At 47.0% G+C, this 21,933-nt stretch overlaps 1 protein-coding gene across 3 annotated transcripts in view; it reads right to left on the reverse strand.

Annotated features, from left to right (window-relative positions):
* The window catches only part of FERRY3 (FERRY endosomal RAB5 effector complex subunit 3), an 845,039-nt gene that overhangs the window by 67,267 nt on the left and 755,839 nt on the right, over positions 1-21,933 (reverse strand). For all 3 annotated transcript variants that reach the window (XM_069628304.1, XM_069628305.1, XM_069628306.1), the window contains one exon: positions 3,419-3,476. In XM_069628304.1, coding sequence (XP_069484405.1) covers positions 3,419-3,476 — 58 coding nt within the window. The remainder of the gene's footprint in view (positions 1-3,418; positions 3,477-21,933) is intronic.

A 21,933-nucleotide genomic window follows, 5' to 3' on the forward strand; every position in this document is an offset into this window, starting at 1 on the left:
GGTTTGAAAGTCTGTGCCTGTAATGATGTGAGCACGGGTGCCCCACCATAGGATCGCCCGACGGAACTCCATCGAGAAGGATCGGGTCCTCGAAACAGCCCGTCGCCTGAAACCAGCGGGCGTCGAGGAACTCCTGTAGCGGGCGCATCCGAAGTCTGCAAAGGGGTACAAGATAGATGCATGAGGACATCATCCCGAGAAGGGACTTGATGGACCTCACCCTGGCCACGTCCGTGGCTAACAGGTGCCGTACCTTGCCCAGGATGGTCTTGGTCCTCTCCTCTGAAGGGGAGGCCGATTTCCCCACTGTATCGAGCTTCTCTCTCAGAAACAGTGCTACTTGCGATGGAACCAGGTGGGATTTGGGGTAGTTGATGGCGAACCCCAGCTCCGTGAGCAACCGGACGGTCCTCGCCGTGTGTTCGACGGCGAGTTCCCTTGTCCTTGCCCGGATTAGCCAGTCGTCCAGGTAGGGGTAGATGTGGATCCCCTGCAGGCGCAGCCACGCCGCCACTGGTGCCAGGCACTTGGTGAAAACCCTGGGTGCCGACTTTAATCCGAACGGTAGGGCTCTGAATTGGTAGTGGCGTCCCTGAACCACGAACCTGAGGAACTTCTTGTGCCTTTTTAGAATGGGGATGTGGAAGTAAGCATCCTCCAGGTCCAACGACGATAGGAAGTCGCCTTCCTCCAGCTGTCCCAGCACGTGCTGGAGGGTGACCATCCTGAATTTCTGCGCCTTGATGTATTTGTTTAATCGACGCAGGTCTACGATGGGGTGCCAACCGCCTGTCTTCTTTCTGACGAGGAAGTACCTTGAGTACACTCCGGAGCCCCGGAGCCTTCTGGGGACGAGCTTGATGGCACCTTTCTTGAGCATCGCCCTTACCTCCAACAGCAGTTGAGGGATGTGATTCTCCTTCCTGGCCACGGGAGGAATGCGAGGGCACCACTTTTGGAATTCCAGCGAGTGCCCGTTGGCCAGGGTGTCCAACACCCAACGGTCGGTGGAGATGGACTCCCACACGCTGACGAACTTTGTCAGCCGGCCTCCCACTGGGGTGGTTCAGTGGGGGCCCGACAACACGGCCGGGTCAGTCCTGCTTGGAGGCGGCCTTGCCGCCATGGCCTCCTTGGCGACGACGGCAGGATCCCCCTTGCTTGCCGCGACCTCTGTAGGCCTCCTGGGAAGAGGAGCGGGCCGCCTGGCGGTAAGTGGAAGAGCCACCGCTGGATCCTTTGGAGGCACCCTGTCTGCCTTCGGAGCTCCGAAAGGGCCGTCGCTGTTGAAGCACCCCCAGGGCCCAGGCCGTCTCCGAGTCGGTCTTGATGGCCTGTAGGGACTCATCCACCGCCTTACCAAAAAGGTTGTTGCAGTCGAACGGCATGTCCAACACCCTGGTCTGGACGTCCTGGCGAAAGTCTGTCGCCTTGAGCCATCCTCGTTGTCGGAGTCAAACTCCGTTGCCCAGTTGGCAAAATCCGGTATCGGCAATGTCCGTTGCCACTGTTATGGCGAGATCCGACGCCGCCTCGCCTTCCTGCAGAATTTCTAGGGCCTTCGCCCTTTTGTCATCAGGCAGGAAGTCTAGCAGGGGAGCTATTTTGAACCAGACCTCCCTGTCGTAGCGGGCCACGATCGCTAAGGCATTGGCCGCCTTAATCGTCGTCGCCGCCGACGAGATGACTCGTCGTCCCAGAGTCCAACTTCTTGCCCTCGCTGTCCGGCGAGGAAGTGGAAGTTGAAGCCACCGCACCCGCTGCCTTCTTCTTAGCCGGTGCCGAGACGACAGAGTCCGGCGTGGGCTGGGCCCTGAGGCACAAGGGGGCGGCATCGGGGACTCGGTACTTCTTCTCGTACCTGTCCCTCCTGGCTGGTGTCGTGGAAGGGTTCTTGAGGACAGCAAGCCCCTCGTCCCAGATGTCGTTGAGTAAAGGCACCGCGAGGACTGTCTTCCTCTTGGCCTCTCGTCGTTGGTACAGAAACCCCTCCTTTTTCTGTTCTTCAGGGCAGAGCTGGAAGAGCTCAGATGGCCTGGTTATCATGGCGTGGAAAGAGACAATTTCGTCGGCTGAAGACGCCCGCGGGGGGTGGGGGGGTGACGAAGGGACGTCCGCTGTGTCATCGCCGCTGTCATCGTCCGTCCCCATTGCTGTATCCGTCGCCGTATCCTCTCTAGGGTCCGGCGAGGGGGATGAGGGGTCCACCGGTCTCGCAGGCACGAAGGGCGGAGCGGGGTGGACTCTCCTCCGCTTGTTCGGAGGGCTTCCCGACGGGCCTGGTTCTGGATCCTCCGTCGGGGTGCGTGGTAATCCCGTCCTTATCTCGGTGCATAAGGATTGGATTGCCAACAAAATGGCCGCCGAGCTATCCTGGGGCTCGGGCAATAGCTGCGACGGACGGGATGGCCGCTCCACTGGGCCCTCACAGGACTTAGAAGCCCGCTCAGACTTCTTCTTCGCCTTGTCACCTGCTGTGCCCTTCTCCAGCCAGGCGGCGAGGCGGGAACGACAATCTTGTTTGGTCCGTTCCGAAAGGTTCTTGCAGAACGCACAGTCTTTCTCCACGTGCGTCTTGTCCTCATGAAGGCAGTAGAGACATCGCGAATGCATGTTTTCCTTGAAAACGTTCTGTAATCTGCAGCCAGGGCAGCACCTGAACAGCTTGGATCCGGGCGTCGCGCTTCCCTTGTCCGGAGCCATGTCCATTGAGGTAGGCCGCAGATCTTCCGGAATCCTCCAAGAAGTGTAAACTCGACGAAAACTTCACCCTTGAGGGGCGTAGAAGAATTCCGAAACGGCTCCCCGTTATTGGAAGTAGAAACGGCAGAGCTTGAGGCTCGCTTAAACCGAAAAAATTAGAAAATCTCCTGAAAAAACGTGAAACCGCAGTAAAAAAACTCGAGAGCTAAACACAAGGACTCCCAACACTTGAGCGTGCGGTAAAAATCTGAGGATGGCTGTCAGAGGCGGGGCTTAGGGAGAGGGCAGTCATTGGCTGGGGGCATTATGACCCAGAGATCAGTGATTGGTTACTACTAAGAAAGACAGATCAGAAACGAAACTGATACTGATTTTTTCTTTACCGAGGATTCCCAGCCTGACGACGGGGAATATTCATGAGCATGTGAATCCATGCCAGACCCCATGCTGGAGAAACAAGATTCTTTAAATCAATCAGATAAAGAAGGAAAGATGGCAGTGGAGACCACAGAGAAAAGTTAACTCTCCAGGTGTCCTGTGGATGTGCCTCTGCAACACACGCTGTAAAATACTTGAAAAGATTTAGTGTGTCGAAAAAGTTGGCATTTGATTTTATAAAATAAAATCAATGATTTGTTAGAGAAGAACTGAAATGGGTATGCGAGTACTTATTTTTTTAAACTACTGGTAATAATACATAGGGGTATATATTTACCTTTGACACACTTAAAAACAAGTTCAGCTCTCTTTAAGCACCAAGGTATCGTCATCTCCTGCAAAACAACAATCAGGAAATTATACAAGATTTCAGAACCTTAATATGGCCATTACAATATATAAGCAATAACAATACATCAAAATGGAATAAAATACAGCATGTAGGTTCTTGATCTTGGAAGTACGAAGTTGCATAATAATCACTTCTTCAAATGTTGAAAATGTAGCAGTGTTTGTCATCAACATGGTAACTAACAGTGGACACAAAATGTATCCTTTGCTGCAATGAAATAACCTGCATTTCAGCAAGCCCCCTCTGTGACAGAATGTCTTCTGCAAGGGTGTGCAAACTTCAGCTTTTTTGATTTTTGCTATTGAACGAAGCTTTTTCTCTCAGAAAGTGAGATGTGCTAAACAGTCCTCACTTTCCAATGCTCCATGCTAGACATGTATAGTGCTGGGCCCGTTCTACCAGCACACAGGGTACTACAATATGACTTGGCAACATTGCAGAGCGATATGTGCATTCCTGAACCAGCCTACTGCAATCAAATTAATTCCACAGTAAAGCGTTTGCTGATGCTTGTGTCTGCTTAGATTCACATGCTATGCATAGGCCAACAACTAGTGGTAGCAGCAGAGTATTACATATTTTGTTTTCAAAACTCAAAAAGGGACGTCGACAGGGCGTGCCAGTAATACTATCGCTAGTGAGACATCCACTGTACCCATGGTCCTTCATGCGTCGAGGTCCCTCAGATTGTTTTGTTTCTGACATGAGGTAGCATGAAGTGTAGCGGGAGTACAGATGTAATAAAGCAAATAAGAGTAGATAAGCCAGAAAACATCTATGCACCTACTCCACAGGGGAGGAAGGGTGGGCGCATGTGAATCTAAGCAAATACAAGCATTATAAATGCAATTATGGTGAGTAATGTATCCCTTCTGAGGCTTGTGTATCTGCTTAGATCACATGCTATTCATAGATCAGCGAGCAGTGTCTGGCGAAGGCGGTGGGTTGTGAGAAGGTACAGCGGCAAATAGATGTTTTAGCACCGCTTGTCCCACCTGTGAATCTGCTTTAGAATGTGTGTCAATGCAATAGTGCTGAGTAAAAGTATGCATGGAACTCCATGTTGCTGCTTTGCAAATGGCGTCCAGCGGGACGTTTTGCAATAAATGCCAGAGTAGCTCCTGTACCCATGGTAGAGTGAGCTGTTGGTGTGAAAGGCAGAGTCTTGTTTGATAGAGAGTAGAAGAGTTGTATGCATTTCACTATCCATCTGAAGATGGCGTTTTTTGAAACGTGATCGTCTTCCCTGCCAGGTGCCATGGAGACAAACAGTTGGTCTGTTTTTCGAGTGGTTTTGTTTACATAGCAAAGAGCCGCTCCTTACATCTAGTGTATGGAGTTTTTTCTCAGCTGAGCTTGAAGGGTTTTTAAAGAAAGCTTGTAGTTCAATGGGCTGGTTGACATGGAACTTAGATATGAACTTAGGTGAAAACCTATGGTGTGTTCTCAGTACCAACCTGTCTTTGTGGATAACAAAGAAAGGGTTTTGCACTGACAAAGCTTGTAGTTCATGGACTCTTATGGAGGCGATAGCCACCAGTAAAGCCGGTGTTTAAGGCTGGATTTGTGCATAGGCTCAAAGGGGGGGGTCCTATGAACTTTGCAAGTACCACATTTAGGTCCCACCCTGGAGGCGGTTTGAAATGGGAGGGTTAAGTCTTTTTACTCCTTCCATGAATGCCTTAATGACAGGGACTTTCCACGAGGACACCTTGCATTGAGAAGTGGTGTACGCGGATAGAGACGCTAGGTGAACCTTGATGGAGTTAAATACCAGCCTGTAATCTATTAAGTGGTGCATGTAATGAAGAATGTGTGATGGTGAACCTTCAATTGGGTTTACATTTTTTGACTGGCACCACATTACAAATCTTTTCCATTTGTTAAAATAACAGTGTCTGGTGTTTGGTTTGTGTGCCTCCTTGAGGAGTTCCATACACCTTTCAGGTAGTTTTGAATGGCCAAATTCTGTGACTTCAGGAGCCAAGCTGCCAAGTTCATAGACTGACGTTGTGGTGGGATGTTGTCCCCCCTGTGCTGTGTGAGCATGTTATAGGGTCATGGGAGTTTGATTGGTTCACACATTGCCAATTTGCACAGATGTGGAAACCAGGGTTGTTTCGCCCACATAGGAGCAACTAGTATTAGTGTCACCTGTCCCTGGTGCATTTTTTCACCAACCTGCTCAGTAGCGGTGTTGGGGGAAAAGCGTAGGCAAATTTCCCTGACCAGTTCATCCACAGGGCGTTCCCATTGGATCCGTGTTGGAGAAATCTGGAAACAAAGGCTGGGCATTGCGTGTTTTGGCTTGTGGCGAACAAGTCTAAATGGGGGTAATCCCACAGGGAAAAGATATTGTTTAGGATGTTTCAGTCGAGCTGCCACTCGTGCTCTTCGGGTAGAGGATCACTGCTATCGAATTGAGTTCCCCTGGAACATGTTGCGCTGTTAGGAACATGCCCCGCTTGAGTGCCCACTTCCAAATGTTTTGTGCTAGCCTGGACAGACTTGGAGGGTGTGTGCGCCCCTGCTTGTTTATTTAAAACATGGCAGTGGTGCTGTCTCTGAGGACTTGTACTGTCGGACCCGACAGGTGCACTTGGAAAGCTTGCAGGGCTTTGAGCACTGCTAGCAGCTCCAAAAGGTTTATGTGATTTTGGGCGGTGATCTGAGTCCACAGGTCATGCGCTGTGTGGTGAAGGCAATGGCTCCCCAATGGCTCCCCACCCGTTGAGTGATGCGAATGTTGTGGCAATTGATTGCACTGCAGGGTTATGATAAGGTTTTTCCTTTAACAGGTTTTCCTTTGTCCGCCAGTGTATTCTTGAACTAAGGTTAGCGAAGCAACCACTAGATCATAACACTGACCGCTTGCCTGAGACCACGCTTGCATTGGGCGCAGGCGCAGCCATGCATGCGGAACCTGGTAAATGCATGAAGCCATCATCCTGAGCAAGCGCATTGCTTTGCATACGATTATTTGGTGACCGGCTAGATACTGAGGTATCTGCAGCAGTATGTTTTGCACTCTTTCATTTGAAGGAAAGACTAGATCCTATTCTGTCTTTATGACAGTTCCTAAGAACTGTTTTGTCTTGCTTGGAACGCGACTTGATTTTTTCTCATTTATTGAGAATCCCAATTGGAACAGGAGATTGATTGTTCTCTAGGTATTTTGCTTGCAAATCTGGGGGGATTCCCCTGTTATCAGCCAGTCGTCCAGCTAAGGGGGACACTGGAATTGATTCTCCACGCAGATGCGCTACCACTACCGCTAGTACCTTGGTGAATACCCTTGGAGCAGAGGCTATGCCGAAAAGTAGCACCTTGAACTGGTAGTGTTGGCTCGCTATTTTGAAACGCAAGAAACTTCTGTGCGTTGGGAACATTGAAATATGAAAGTATGCATCTTTCATATCCAAGGTTGCCATGTAGTCCCCCTGTTTCAGCAGTGGTATTACTTCGTGTAGCGTTGTCATGCAGACATTTTGTGGCTAGACATAGGTGTTTGCAGGGCGCAGATCTAGGACAGGGCGCATTGTTAGGTCTTTTTTCAGCACAACGAAGCACATTGAAAACATACCCTTGTTTACCTGGTTTGCTGGGATGTTTTCTATAGTATCCTTTAGTAGCAGTGCTTTGACTGCTTCCAACAGGATATGTTGTTCTTCCTGTGAAGTCGGTCTTTTTCTTGGCGGGTGGTTGGCTGGTGTTTTAATTAGTTCTATGCAATACACCCCCGCCATGGTGGAAAATACCCACTTGTGCAACGTGATCCCCTCGCCATTCTGCGTGTGTAAAGTGTGAAATACGACCTCCTACTGAAGTGGCATGGGAGGAAACCTATAGCAGGTGGTCATTGCTTAGGAGGGTTTGAGCCCCCTCTTGAGGAGGAGGAGGATCTGGTCTACTACTACACCTTCTTCTTTGGCCTCTTTGAAAACCCTGTTGGGAGGACTGTCCCTGTGAAGAACCCTAGCACAAACTTTGCCCACCTGGTTGCAGTTAGAGGACCGCTGGGAGTTCTGTCCTCTAAAACGGCGCGTGTTTGAGCCTCCTCTCTTCCCAAAGGGCTTCTTAGCGAGCTGTCCCAGGGATTTGAGGGTATCAATTTCCTCCTTTGCGCTTTTGAGTGCATCCTCAACTGCTTTTCCAAACAAAGCATTGGGCTCAATGGGCATGTTTAAGAGGGTAGTCTGGGTCTCAAATTTGAAACCCGATTGACGGAGCCATGTGTGGCGTTTGATTAGTGTGCCTTCTGCCATGATTCCCCCCATGTTGTCCTCTGCGTCCAGGTTATTTTTAAGGATGCAGCTTACTACATGTCTCCCCTCAGCAATGGTGTGTGAGAGCTGTGTTTTTAGGGGCTCTGGGACTAAGTCTATTGGATGTACGATATCGTCCCACTTGTAGAAATTATAGTTGGCTAATAGCGTAGTATTATCAGCAATTCTTGTTTGTTAGGCAGTCGAGGAAGCTACTTTCCTGCCCAGGGTGTAGATCTTCTTACTCTCCTCGTCAGACTGGGCATCGGCAGAGGCCAGAGGAGTTACCACCACAAGAAAGAGAGCGGGGACTACTAGAGAGTCAGGCTTTAGCTGCCCCCTAATGTATAAGGGGGCTGGTCTAAACATCATTTCGATGCGTGGGTTGACTGCCAGTGTCAGATTGGGGGTAAGCAGAGAGGGCTGAATACGCCTCTGGACTGATTGTAGCAAGGGTAATTGTGCTGCAGATTTCTTATCCCCATGGATGTCCTCACAAAATCTTTATTGACCTGGGCTTCCTGGGTATCTATCTTAAAGTGCTCTGCAGCCTTTAAGAACAGGTCATTGTATTGCAGTTGGTTGTCTACCGGGGAGTCAGCCACCGATGTGGTCTGGGGATTGGATGATGTATACGTCGTCATCATCATCATCATAGTATTGGTCTAAATCCCCCGTGTACAAAAAAGAGAGGAGAATAGGGGTGCACCAACCTGTCTAATCCCTAGAGGGGAACTTCTCTTGTTTTCTGGTCATCTACCAGCAATTTTAAATAATATAGGTATTATTAAACACAACTACTTCAGGTGCAAACGGGCTAAAGTCACAAGGACACTTGGGACAAAGAATGAGACAAAACCAGAACCATCTATTGCTATACAGTAGGCCCAAATGCACTACTAGGAGGACAGATGTCCCCCTAGGAGTGCATTTGGGCCTACTTTGTAGCAATACATGGTTCTGGTTTCGTCTAAATCCCCTGTTTCCCCTTGGTCCTCTGGGTCTGAATATCAGCCAGGGTGGTCATGTGAGCCTTGGGTGTCATAATAGTATATCTTGACCTAAGTCTTTGTATGACGAGGTAGTGGCCTGCGTGGTGTCAATGCAGGCTGTATTGGCTGTGGGCTGAATGCTTGCTGTGTCACCTTGTGGGGGCCCTGAAGGTTCTGGAGCTGTTCGAGGTGTTCATCAAAGAAGTATATAAAACCGGACATTCTTCTCATGACTCTATCGAATTGTTCTGGGGTCCACTGGGAGGAGCTTGGCAATACAGAGGGGGCAGGTGTAGGTGGTGGTTCTGGGGCAGAGGTCTTCTTATGATGCATTGCTGCTAAAAAGGGTGTCGTCAGGGGTAGGCGTAATCTCTCTTTTCCGTACCTTGTGACTGTGACTTGACGTCGAAGAGTTAGAGATTTTCGACGTCCTGGCCTTTAATAGGGTGTCGGGGACATGTTTCTTTATTAAGTCGCTCATCTTAGAGCTTTAAACTGGGGCCGTCGATGCGTATTTCGACGCCCGGTCGCTGGAACCTGAGGACTTCCCAGATTTCAACACGATGTTCGAAACTGACCTGTTAAGGATTTCAATCAAGCAATACACCCGGGACTCAGCCAAGCATGCAGTGTACAAATGAAATACTTATTTATTGTGTGGATAGGTTCAATATTCTGAGTGATATACTACTCATATCACACCCCTTCTCAAAATACCCCCAGGTCACAATGGAACAGGAATCAGGCTGGTTGGTAAAGGTAATATTTATTTATTTTAAATTCAAATCAAACACAGGTTTTAATATATGGGGCAGCGGTCACCAATGTGGAGACAATACAAATAAGAAAGTAGGTAAGGCAGTTGAAATCACTTTTTTAGCAACACAGAATGTAAAACACAGAGAAAAGAACAGTTTTGACTTGTTGAAAAGATAGCGCTTAAGTTAAGATTTCCCCCTGCAAATTTCTCAACTCACAAATAAGCAATTCTACACAGGTTTAAGTAAGCAGCAGGTATTTAGGAATAAAGAATAGTGTACAGGGTTTGACTACAACCTTCCCTCCCCAAACAAGTGAGAAAAACGGTTTGGACATTTTACACCTTTAAAATGACATTTAAAAATGGATGAGAAAAACAAAGTGTGCAAAAATCGTTAAAATTGATATAAATTCCTATGGGAGCAACACTGAAAAGATCCTAACAAACAAGCTATAATATGAGCAACAGTACACACTTTGAATCAGAATGTAAGTTTGGAAATACTTTGAATGGGAAAACACACGTGCAAAACCTTTGCAAAATTGCAAATTCCCGCCTAAATTTCCCTATGCGATCTTTAAGAAAAACAGGTCGAATACACTGTGTTTAGATACGGATGTAGCTAAAGGTCTTAGGTTTAAGTCAGAGTTGAAATTAAGTCTCTAGCTATTAAATTGAAGAAGTTATGCACGTTTGAATGAGAGGCGTTTTTAGAAAAATAGCACAGAGAAAAACAGAAAATCGGTTTTAAAATGACAGGTTGATTTTACTTAAACTATATTAATGGCTAAGAAAAAGAGAATGCCACCCGTGAATCTCCACAGTTACGCACGGCTGCTAGTAACCCTTCACGTGGCGGATACTCCATTTTCTTTATGGGAATTACTTTATTTAATTCAAATCACTAATGACTTATGTTCAAGAAAAACAAATGAGAGAAAATCAGCGCCAACACTAAGAATCACAAAACAGGGTTGCAAGAAAGGTTCTAACAAGATTATGGTTCTTAGGTTAAAGATGGGTTAGGTTACAGGTTGGGATAGGACAAAGCAATATATGCTATGGTTCACTATGATCCCTATTGATACTTACAGTCCACTTTAATTTAAGATTGGTCCGTCAATGGCTCTGGTCATCACGGATTGGGTCTACAAACAGCAGGGCTCTTCTGGCGGGATAGGTCAGCGGGGCGGTTCTGGTCAACTGGACGGGCACCTCAGACTGGATTGGACTGGATTGGCCCTTCTAGTTGCTGGACACTGTAGATCAGTGGGATGGCGAGTTTCAGCAGCCAAGCATGAATGGTAGCAAGCCAGACTGGATCAGAATTGTTTCCCTTAAGTTTGGGATGGTTTCAGGATTTGGGCCTAGCTGAAGAAGAGTTCAGCAATGCTGAGGCCTTGGCTTGGTAAAGAAATCTGGAATCAGGAACAAGATGGAGAATTCAGGAACAGAGCATCACGCGGAAATCAGGATGGAGTAAGTAATCAGTGTGCGTTTGTGTGTTCTGAGGTTCCCTTATTTATCCTGCCAAATGTCATCACTATGTTTAGGGTAGGCGCAGACTTACAACCCACACCCACAAGGCTATGATTGGTCAAAGGCACAGTTCCCGCCTTGCTTTTTACTGGTTGGATGACAGAAAGGGCACCATCCCTCGCAACCTAAAAGAATCTTGGGTACTCCCCCTTCTGAAAAAACAAACATTGGACCCCAACATCCCCACAAATTATAGACCTATCACTACGGTGCCTTTCTTACAAAAAATATTAGACAAGGTAGCGTACACCCAAATCCAGAACTTCCTCAAAATAAACCATCTCCTTGGAACACGCCAATCCGGTTTCCATCCGCAACACGGCACAGAGACTGCCCTTATTGACCTAAAGGCCCAAATAGACTCACTCAGAGACGAGGGCAAACTAGCTCTCCTCCTCCTTCTAGACCTCTCAGCCGCCTTTGATCTGGTGGACTACAGAGTCCTATGCAATCACTTGGACTCAGCGGCCCACTTCTCAGGGGAGGCCATAGTCTGGATACAGTCATTCCTTAGTGACAGGACCATGAGGGTGTTCTCCCCCGCAGCGGCAGCAGACCCGATTCCTATCACCTGCGGAGTGCCCCAGGGATCTTGTGTCTCACCAACACTCTATAACATCTTCACCAAGCCACTCTTCGACGATCTCGATAATCTGGGTATCACCTATACCAACTACGTAGACGATACCCAGATTCTCCTACCACTTACTGGGGATTACGCTGAAGACCTGGCTTTGGTGAACAGAGTCTATAGCATTGTTCAAGCATGGATGGCCAACCATGGCCTATGCTTGAACAATGACAAAACAGAGCTCATCATCCTGGGCACGGCAGCCCGCATCTCCAAACTCAACCAAAACTACTCAGCCTTCATCATTGATGGCAACACTATCAAGGTCGCCAGAGAAGTAAAAACCTTAGGTTTTTACCTTGATGCGACACTATCCTTGACCAAACAGGTGAACTCTTGGCCTCTTCCACGGCCTATACATGTAAATTAATACGAGCTGGGAAACATTTCTTATCAGATGACAGTTGTCTCATCCTAGCCAGAGCCCTCATCTTATCAAAATTAGATTATTGTAACGCCCTATACATAGGGACAACCAAACAAATCATCAATAGAATTCAAGTGCTCCAAAATAATGCACTTAGAGCGGCCCTAAGTATCCCTCGAAGAGCACACATCTCAGAAATAAGACGTAAACACAAATGGCTAATTAACCTTAAATCTGCCTCCCTCATCCACAAATGTTTAAATAACAAAGCCCCCAGCTACCTTTCTGAACCTTTCTGAACGCTTCAATAGAAAAAATCCCTCTAGACTTACAAGGACAGTCAGCCCTAACTGCCTCCTAGTGCCCAGATTTAAACTTACCACTATCGGAGGATCCAGCTTCCCAATCAAGGCAGCACAGTTATGGAACGCCCTACCCCTTGCACTTAGATCCGACCAAACGTTCAACAACTTCAGAAAGAATACCATAAAATGGCTCACCGAGAATGCGACATAAACGCCACTCTACATCTCGCACCTCCACTTGTACTCCACCTGACTTGCTATTTTGTTTCGCCATAGATTTGACTGCTTGGTGGCGCTCTATCTGCACTTGTACTTGTCTCACCTGTAGAGTCAAGAAATTGTCTGCTCTGTAACTTGCTTGCTCTGTAACTTGTAACCTCTGTAACCAAGCTGTAAACCTCCTTGTCTCTTGCGCCCTGCTACCTCAGGGTCCGGTGCGCACAACAAATAAATAAACAAACAAACAAAAGGGTTGTCATATTTTATGATGTGACTTGGGAACCTCCCACAGTTATTTGGACCAAAATTTAACTTCCCCACAAATACATATTTATATAATTATGCCCTCCAATAAAATCGGACACATACATTACATGCTTTGTGGGTTAAATTTACATCCAACTCCCACGTCGGTTTTGACCTGGCTTTGTCTTTCTGTGGAATTTTGTCAATTTTAATCATAAAGGTTTGGCCTAATAATTCCTAATTCGGTACATATATGTGCAATCACCCCTAGAACACAGATACACAATATTAGATTTGCAGTATAGTCTTTTTGCCTAATTTTTGTTCCTTACGCAGTAAGAAACCCTACCAAGTCTTCATATGTCTATCATAAATTCAGATTTCAATGTATGTACTTTTCATTCCTTTACTTATTTTTGCTGCCAAGTTAAATGTCATGAAGTTCTGTGGCAGAATAAGCAATTTAACCCCAAAATCACAGGTCAGTTTTTTTTCTTACTTCCCAAGTGTGAGCAAATGGCCAGTCTTTTGAAGTTCACTGAGAAGCCTCACCCAGCATCCTGCCCCTACGCTAAAGGATGAGTGTCCCAGCCTTCTATTGTCTTTGCATGAGGCAAAGACGAATTTCTAATGAAGCGCATTGTCATGAGTATGCAAGGTCTACCAGCAGCAATTAGGCCTTCCTGCCAGCAGTGAAGTGTCAACCTTTCCCAGGCTAAGGACTGTCAAGCAGAATTGTTTTTTTTTTTAAATAGTTAATTAACTCCAAACTGGGTTACTTTAAGTTCACCTAAATCTTTCATTAAAACATATAAAATGAACACAGTTCATAGGTGGATCTTTACAATAGCAATCCTTTGACATTTCTTAAATAATTAGGCCTTTCAACAAAAAAATGCTTTCAAAACAGGCGATTTTGCAGTTTCTTCATGGAAAAACACATTAAACTGAGTTCTTTTAAATCCAATTTTCCTATGCAGCACATACACATTTGATTCAGCGTTAGGTCTTCCCTTGAGTCCTGGGATTGTTTGCAGTCTGGATACATGTATCCTGCCTTTGTTTAAAGTTTCTGTCTGCACAGCTGATTTTGTTACATTTTGCAATTTTAGCCGCATTTTTCCCCAGTGGAACTGAAAACAAATGTTCCTGGGCTGCCTTTTCCTTAGATACATTTCATAAAGCTGTCAGTCAATGAGGCCCGGTTCGTCTGAGCCACACTGGGTGATCCTGGCATTTCAGTACCCTTTTACTCTCAATGATTCAATGGAAATGAATAGATCTACCGCCATAAAAAGCACTTTTGAAGGTTGCAATACTAACATTTTAAAAGGCATTTTCGATTTTCAGCACAATTCTGCTGCTTTGCTCTATGTTGAATGTTACAGAGCCCACTGGCATGCTCCAGCAGTGATAACTATGTTTTCACCCCCCTTGACTGTGTGTGGCAGGGTGTGCAGCCTTTTCTTTGTTGTGACCCAAATGCAGTTTTACAGATTTTGGCGCACAGAGGAGTCAGCGCATCGATTTTGGGCTGTTTCTTTCACCATTTGTAAAGTGATGCAGTGGGGCACATTGGAATGGGTCAAAGTATCCCACAGACCGAGGCGTCTGTTTTGCCGGCTTGGCATGGGATGATGGCGACCGCTATGGCCCAGAGGACAGGGAACGTGCGGACCTTCCCTACGACGCAGCGTGTGGCTCATCGGTCAATGACGGGATCGACTTTCGACAATGGGGCATGTGCTCGGTGTGGTGTGAACTGGGGGTGCTTGAACCGTCGGGTGTTGTCCCAGTAGCCGAACCGCCAGCATGCCTGTTGGGGTTGGTGGCTCGCACGGGGGAATCCGCTGGATACCGATCACCCTCAGTGTCACTAGGGATGCCGATGCTGTCATCGCTGGAGGTTCCCTCGACGTACATGGTGGCCTCAGCCTGCATGGCGTGGTGGGCCCAGCGTTTAGTCTTGCGGTCCTTTAAAGTTTTGGGCCTGAGCCTTTTGCAAGACTTGCACTGTTTTTCGGCGTGGTCCCTAGGAAGGCAAAGGTTACACACTCGATGTGAATCCTTCCAGGGAAACTTCGTTACAGGAAGGACAGAATTTAAAAGGAGTATTTTCCATCGTGTATAAAGATGGCAGCCTGGCGAAATAAATGGGAGTATAGGGGAATATGCATTCTCTTAGTGAGACTGGAATATGAACCTCCCTCCGCTCTCCCTACAGTGCAGGGCTAAGGCCTGTTAGGGCCTTGTGAGGCCACAGGCAAAAGTTTGTCGAGACAAGAGTCGCTGTCGTTGACGGATTGTCTTGTCCTCTAAGCCGTTGCCGGAGATCTTGCAGTAAACTGTTGTCGAAAGGACAGAAAGAAATACTAAGTTTAAACTTTTACTAAGTAATGGCATCAGCCAAGAAGGAACGCTGCGATATGCGCCAGACTACGATGGTGGAAAAAAACAATCTGAGGGACCTTGACTCGTGAAGGACCATGGTTACAGTGTACAGTGGACGTCACACTAGGGATAGTATTACTGGCACGCCCTGTCGACATCCCTTTTTGAGTTAAGAAAACAAAAATTGTAATACTAAGTGGCTACCACTAGATGTCGGTCTATGCAGATCTACAAGCCTCAGAAATATAGATATATTTGAAATGTCTATTACATTTTCAGATAACAATACCCAATTCTAGAAATCCAACTGACACTTACACATATCAAAAACAAAAATAAAACATATAACGTCAACATGGCACAAAGAACTCAGCACAGCAGTTCAAGAGGATGAGAAAGACGGCGTGAAACGAGAGGATGACAAGGAGAGAAGCAACCTTGCCATTTCTGACCGAGGCCTATGAACCCTCCACGGCGGAAAGAATCATAAAACCGCAAACAATAGCCAGCATGTATTGCAGCAGATGTCAACGGTACGGAGGGCCCTCCTCTGCTGATAACCAAGCCAGGGAGAGACGCCTGCCACTGTGGTACCGGCCTTGACTCCAGAAACAAGAAAAGCCAGGCGGTTCATCACAGCCGGTGAGTCAAGGGGAACGCTGATAAGAAACCGAACTGTGTTGAATGAAAATAGAAAATGGCTAATTGAAGAAAAGTACAAAGAACTATTAATGCGATTGAAGAAAGTATCAAGAACTGTTTATACGAGATGGGAAAACCAGGTACAGAGGAGTCAGGCACCACGTGGGTGCTCACTTGGGAAACGCTGGGCGATTAACCTATGGTTCAAAACTACTGTTACCAGAAGGCGTGGGGAAAGGCGCAAGAAAGGGGTCAAAGTGGTCATACAGGGGTCTAGCAAAATCTGCTGTACAGTCGAAAGTCTTTGACCGACAGATGATTGTAAAGCTAAGGGAAGTGATTCCCGCCTCTTAAGAAAGTAGAACGAATTGTGCGAGTGGCAAAAGCCCGACTGAGGGATGCCGATGAAGATGGGCGAAGTCTAAAGTCCCAATGAACAGTGTGTTGACAAAGGTAAACCCGGCAAAGGGAGGTCCACAGTGAAATGTTTAAAAAGACATTAAGATTCTGTGAATGCCATAAGAGAAGCTAAGTGAGAAAAGCCAGACGGAGGTAGGATAACAATCGAGAGGGGTCTGAACCCAGGATAGGGGGATCCAGGGGTGAAAAGGAATCACCCAACATGCAAGCAGAACAGAACTTTTGATTATTATTTTGGAATATATCAAGTCCTCAGCGGCAAGAGACTATTTCTAAGAAAAGAGACTTAACCACTGAAGGTCCTGATAGCTGAAAGCGGAACGGTCGTCTCATGCTGGGGAAGCTCGAGCATGTGCTGTGCTCAGGAGTGCAGCCTTGTCCTGTGCTCAAAACGTGGGGAAGGGAGACCCCCCGGCTACAACATCCTCACTTATCATTTGTGAACACTTTTCTTTCTTATGAATATTATCCACAAGGACGGTTTAGCACGGGACAAATAGTGTTAAGATGGACCTGGGATTTAACCTGTGAAATTATTTTGAAAGACAAAGAATACTAGTAGCGAACAGCACAATTAGCCCTGATTTGAAAAAGATGAGCAAGTCATCGAAACACGTGTAATCACATAGGGCACGAGAAAACCTTGAAATAAACCACAACAAGTGGAGTTTTTTTCTGAACACTGAAAAGGAGGCTATTTGTCATTCTTTTCAGTAATATGTGAGCGCATGGGACTAAGTCTATGTAGCAACCCAATAAGTTTCATTTTCATATACGGAGTTGAGGAACCAAGTACTCCGTGCTACTTTCCCATGCGACCCTGAAAAACTAAATCAGAATTATAGCTAAGGGCGCTGAGGTCCAACATAGGATAACCCCAACCCAATTAGTTCCTCAAAAGATATACTCTTTTGTATTTAGTTGTAATGATTGGCAATAGGTTTTTATTAGTATAGGAACTTTTATTTGACAAGACGCCACTAGGACTGCCTTGTTATTGTTTGATGATCGTAGCTCGCTCCTATCTTAGATTTAGATTAGGTGTTTTTCCAACCTACAATTACAGTTTAATAAACACCCTTCAACTATGATCACTTGTGTCTGTCTTTACTGTTTCCACCATGAGTACCTAACAACCCCAAATGCAGTCCGTACAGCTCACTGCTAGAGAGCCATCACAACCATAACATCTACGCTTTCATGACGGCTTATCATCTGAGGAATAGACCAGCGACTGAACTAACCAATTCCAGGCTACGGACGTGTCCTCACTAATATCTTCCCCATTTGATCTGGCCCTCATCCAGACTGCTCCCTCAGCCAGCGACCACCTCTTGAGATCTTTCAGCCACATTTCAAATGTAGGGCCCTCCTTATCCTTCCAGGCCATCGCAATCCAGAGTTTTGCCAGCATGAACCCTAAATCAACAATTTTCACCACATGTCAAAGGACTTTTGGACCTTGTCTAGGATACATTCCCAAGTGGCATACCTGAGAAAATACAAAGCATTAAACTATATTCACCTGCATATCCTCATGGGCTGGTGGCAGAATTTTTCGCTGCCACCACTGTCATCAGTTTGGTGAATACCCTCAGGGCGGAGGTCAGCCTGAATGGCAGAACTCGAAACTGATAATAAGAACCGCTGAGGGCGAACCTTAGTTACTTTCTGTGCTTGAGATGGATTGGCACATGAAAATAAGCATCCTGAAGTCCAATGACACCATCCAATCCTGGAGCTGGAGGGCCTGAAGGATCTGAGAAAGTGTGACCATCTTGAACTTGTCCTTCCTGAAGAACTTTTTCAAGTATCTCAAATCCAAGATGGGTCTCAGTCCTCTGTCTTTTTTGGGGATTAGGAAATATGGAGAGCACCATCCTTTGTTCCTCTCTGTTACAGGTACTGGCTCTATAGCACCTTTCAGTAGAAGGGTCAACATTTCCTGCACAAGGAACAGATCTGGAACCTTCAAAGAATGGATCCCCGGTGGATGGTTCTGAAGTCTCTGAATGAACAGGAGGCTGTAACCTTGGGCTATGGTTTGTAGTGCCCAAGCATCCAAAGTAATGTCTCGCCATTCTTCCAGATGCTGAGACCGTCTGCCTCCAACTCGGGTGTCTTGAGTCAAGACCTCAGAGAGGTTTTGAGGTGGATGAAGCAGTGGCTGTTGGTAAAGAAGCTGCTGCTTGGGCGAGATTTGCACCCTTTTCTCGTCCACCATGAGGGAATCTTCTTTTGCCTCTTTGAACAGCCATTCCTCTCACTCTTCCAACTGAGGTTTAGTAGCGAAAGGATCTACTCCCTCCAAGATGTTCCACTGGAGTGAAAAGGCTGAGACTGCCTAATAGTGGCACCTAAAGACTTGGCTGCCGCCTTCGAGGTCTGCAGCTTCTCAAGGCTTTGGTCAGCCTTGCTGCCAAAAAGATGAGATATGTCAAAAGGCATGTTAAGGAGTCTAGAATGCACATCCAGTGCAAAACCACACTTCGTTAACCACGCAAACCTGTGCATTACGGTGCTTGCCGCCATGGCTCTGCTGACGCTGTTAGCAGAATCCAGAACCGACTGAAGAGACTTGCACATGGCCTCTTTGCCATCTTTTACAATGGCCAAGAAACCATCTCTTTCCACCCCTTTGGGAATATGCTCAGCTGCCATGAAAATACAGTCCCATAGAATGGAAGTGAATTTCGCAAGGGCACATGAAGTGAATTTCGCAAGGGCACATGGGGAGTTGGCTGATTTGAGAGCCATGCTCACAGCAGAAAATACTTTCCTTGACCAGGCGTCTACCCTCTTATCCCGATCCGGTTGGATGGTCGGGTAAGCTGCCTGCTTGGAGGTAGCAGTTGCTGCCTGTACCGCCAGACTTTCTGGGTTAGGATGTATCGACAAATAGCAGGGGCCATGCTTGACAGTCAGAATTTCTTTGTCAGGTTCTTATTTACGGCCAGACTTGACTGTGGTGCTTCCCAATTAGCACTTACTTTCTTCTGAAGAGCAACATGAAAGGGAAGAATAGGATCCATTTAAGGACCTTTGTCCAGGATATCTAGGAGGTCATTCTGTTCGATTGGGAGGGCAGGTCTGCTCCATCTCAGATAATTCACTACATTGGTCATTAACTGCCTTTAAGAGTTATCTGCATGTTCATCTGATTCAGGCTTTCCAAATTCCTATTCCGGTGAAGTGTTCACTCCACTGGCTGTCTGTACATATTCATGCAGGTCTATCAACCTGGATTCTTCTGATTTGAAACTATCGGGGACATTTGGTGTGCCATACTGCAAACCAAAGGGTGCATCATTATCATCAGACGGCTCATTGTCCTCATAAATAGAAGAGAGAAAATTAAAGAAATCCTTCCGACGGGAAGATCACTAAATCTATGGGGGAATCACTCACTATTCTGGTACACACACCGGGGAAAGACCCAAAGCAAGAAACCTCCTACAGACCGATAACACTCATGAACCTAGACGGAAAGATATACTCCAAAGTCCTGGCTGTCAGGCTAGGGAAGGGGCTCCCAGACCTCATAGACAGGGACCAAACTGGATTAATTCCTGAGAGAGGTACCTTCGACAACATCAGAAGAACGCTAGACCTTATCGAGAGTGCCACACGGCAGAAGGAAGAACTCATGGTCATATCCCTAGACGCACACAAGGCGTTCAACCTAGTAGATTGGGGCCACATTCAGAGCACACTCAAACACATGGGCTTTGGCCATAACTTCACAACATGGATAATGGCGAACTACCAATTCCCAACAACCCAGCTGCGAGAAAATGGGTACAGATGAGAAAGTATAGCCATCACCCGGGGAACACGCCAAGGGTAGCCACTTTCTCCCATGGTGTTTGCACTATCTATAGAAGCCTTCGCGGGCAGGATTAGGCAAAACCCGGGCATACAAGTAATCTCTGTGAGGGCAGGTAATACAAAGCAGCATTATACGCCGACGACGTCCTCCTAACAATAACACACCCCAGCACCTCAATAGACCCCCTGTGAGCCGAGATGGAAGCGTTCAGTAGAGACTCGGGATTCAAGGTGAACTACTATAAATCAGCAGCACTAGCAATCAACATCTCAAAGAAGCAGAGGGAGGAACTCTCATCCAGGTTCCCTATTCCCTGGGCCGAAGAAGCAATCCAATACCTGGGGGTACGTATACCCAAAAGTCACACCCAGATATACTAGAGCAATTTCCCACAACTATTTAAAGAACTGAAAAGGACTTATGCCATTGGGACAAGAAGGAAATCTCATGGCTGGGCAGAGTGGCAGTGACAAAAATGAATCTGATCCCCAGATTAATCTACCAATGCATGGCACTGGCAGTAAATATCCCAGAGAGTGAGCTAAACGGCCTACAGCGATCCATAATGAAATTCATGGGGGGGGGTTGAGGGGGAGGGCCCGAATTACAAAACGACTCATGACTCCAGGCCGCAATGCGGGTGGCCTCGGAGCACCAGATGTAACCAGGTACAGACGAGCTGCTCAACTAACGCTTGCATTCATAAACATCACACCCACCATACTGGAAGCAAATAGAAAAAGCATGGTGCAAATCCCCCTTAATCGACCTCCCACACCTGTGGGTGCCAAAAAAACAACCGAAAATAGGACCCCTAAAAGCAACGCAGAACACAGTGTCAAACTGGAAGGCAGTGGCACGAAAATGGAGATGCACAGGATTCCTAGGCCCTCTGACACCGATATGGGGCAACCCAGACTTTTCACCAGGCCTACAACACCTGAGCTTTGTCGCATGGCAAGAAGGTGGTTTCCGAACAATCTCGGACTTCCTAGCGGGAGGCATCCCACTTAGATTCGAGGAGTGAAAAACTATATTTAAAGTCACAGAAGAGGAACGGTTCAGATATTCCCAGATACGGCACTGGCTATCACAAAGAGTAGTCAAGGAAAAGGGCTCCAGAGACCCAACGGCGACAGAGCGGAAACTAACAACAGCCCCGCCCAGAGGGAAAGTCTCTGCACTATATCGGCTCCTGGATAAGCACGACCCCACAACCAAAGAGAGATATATGCTCAACTGGGAGAAAGACCTAGGACGACCAATAGACGAGAGCACCTGTAACAAGATCTGGGCGAGAACCTACAGAAGCACTCAATGCATCACTAACAGGAAAGGCGGATATAAAATCTGCTAGAGATACTACATCACCCCAACACAGATACATAAATCAAAACCAAACATCCCGCTGAACTGTTGGAGGGGCTGCAAACCTGAAGGAACCCTGTTCCACCTACTTTGGACATGCCCCCAAGCAACAAACTATTAGAGAGAAGTACTAGACCACATAAAAACAATCACAAGCCTCGCAATCCCTTGGGACCGTCTTGCTGGGGGACACAGGGGATGGGGAATTTCCCCTCACAGGACACATAGCCCGTCTATTTACACACCTACTAACAGCAGCAAAAATCGCATTGGCCGGCTCTGGAAGAATCCTACGAGCCCTTCAGTCCCACTATGATGGGCAAAATGTTGGGACACGGTAGTCGTAGAGAAGATTACAGCCCTACGAGCTGGGAACCTGAACTAGTTTCAGAACTCTTGGGCCCTGTTCATGGACTTCGCAGAACAGTTCCCAACCCTCTCACGTAGGCCCCCACTCACCCGCTGG

The sequence above is a fragment of the Ambystoma mexicanum genome, chromosome 12, assembly GCF_040938575.1.
Source record: "Ambystoma mexicanum isolate Mex_15411 chromosome 12, UKY_AmexF1_1, whole genome shotgun sequence".
In the NCBI taxonomy this organism is placed as follows: Eukaryota; Metazoa; Chordata; class Amphibia; order Caudata; family Ambystomatidae; genus Ambystoma; species Ambystoma mexicanum.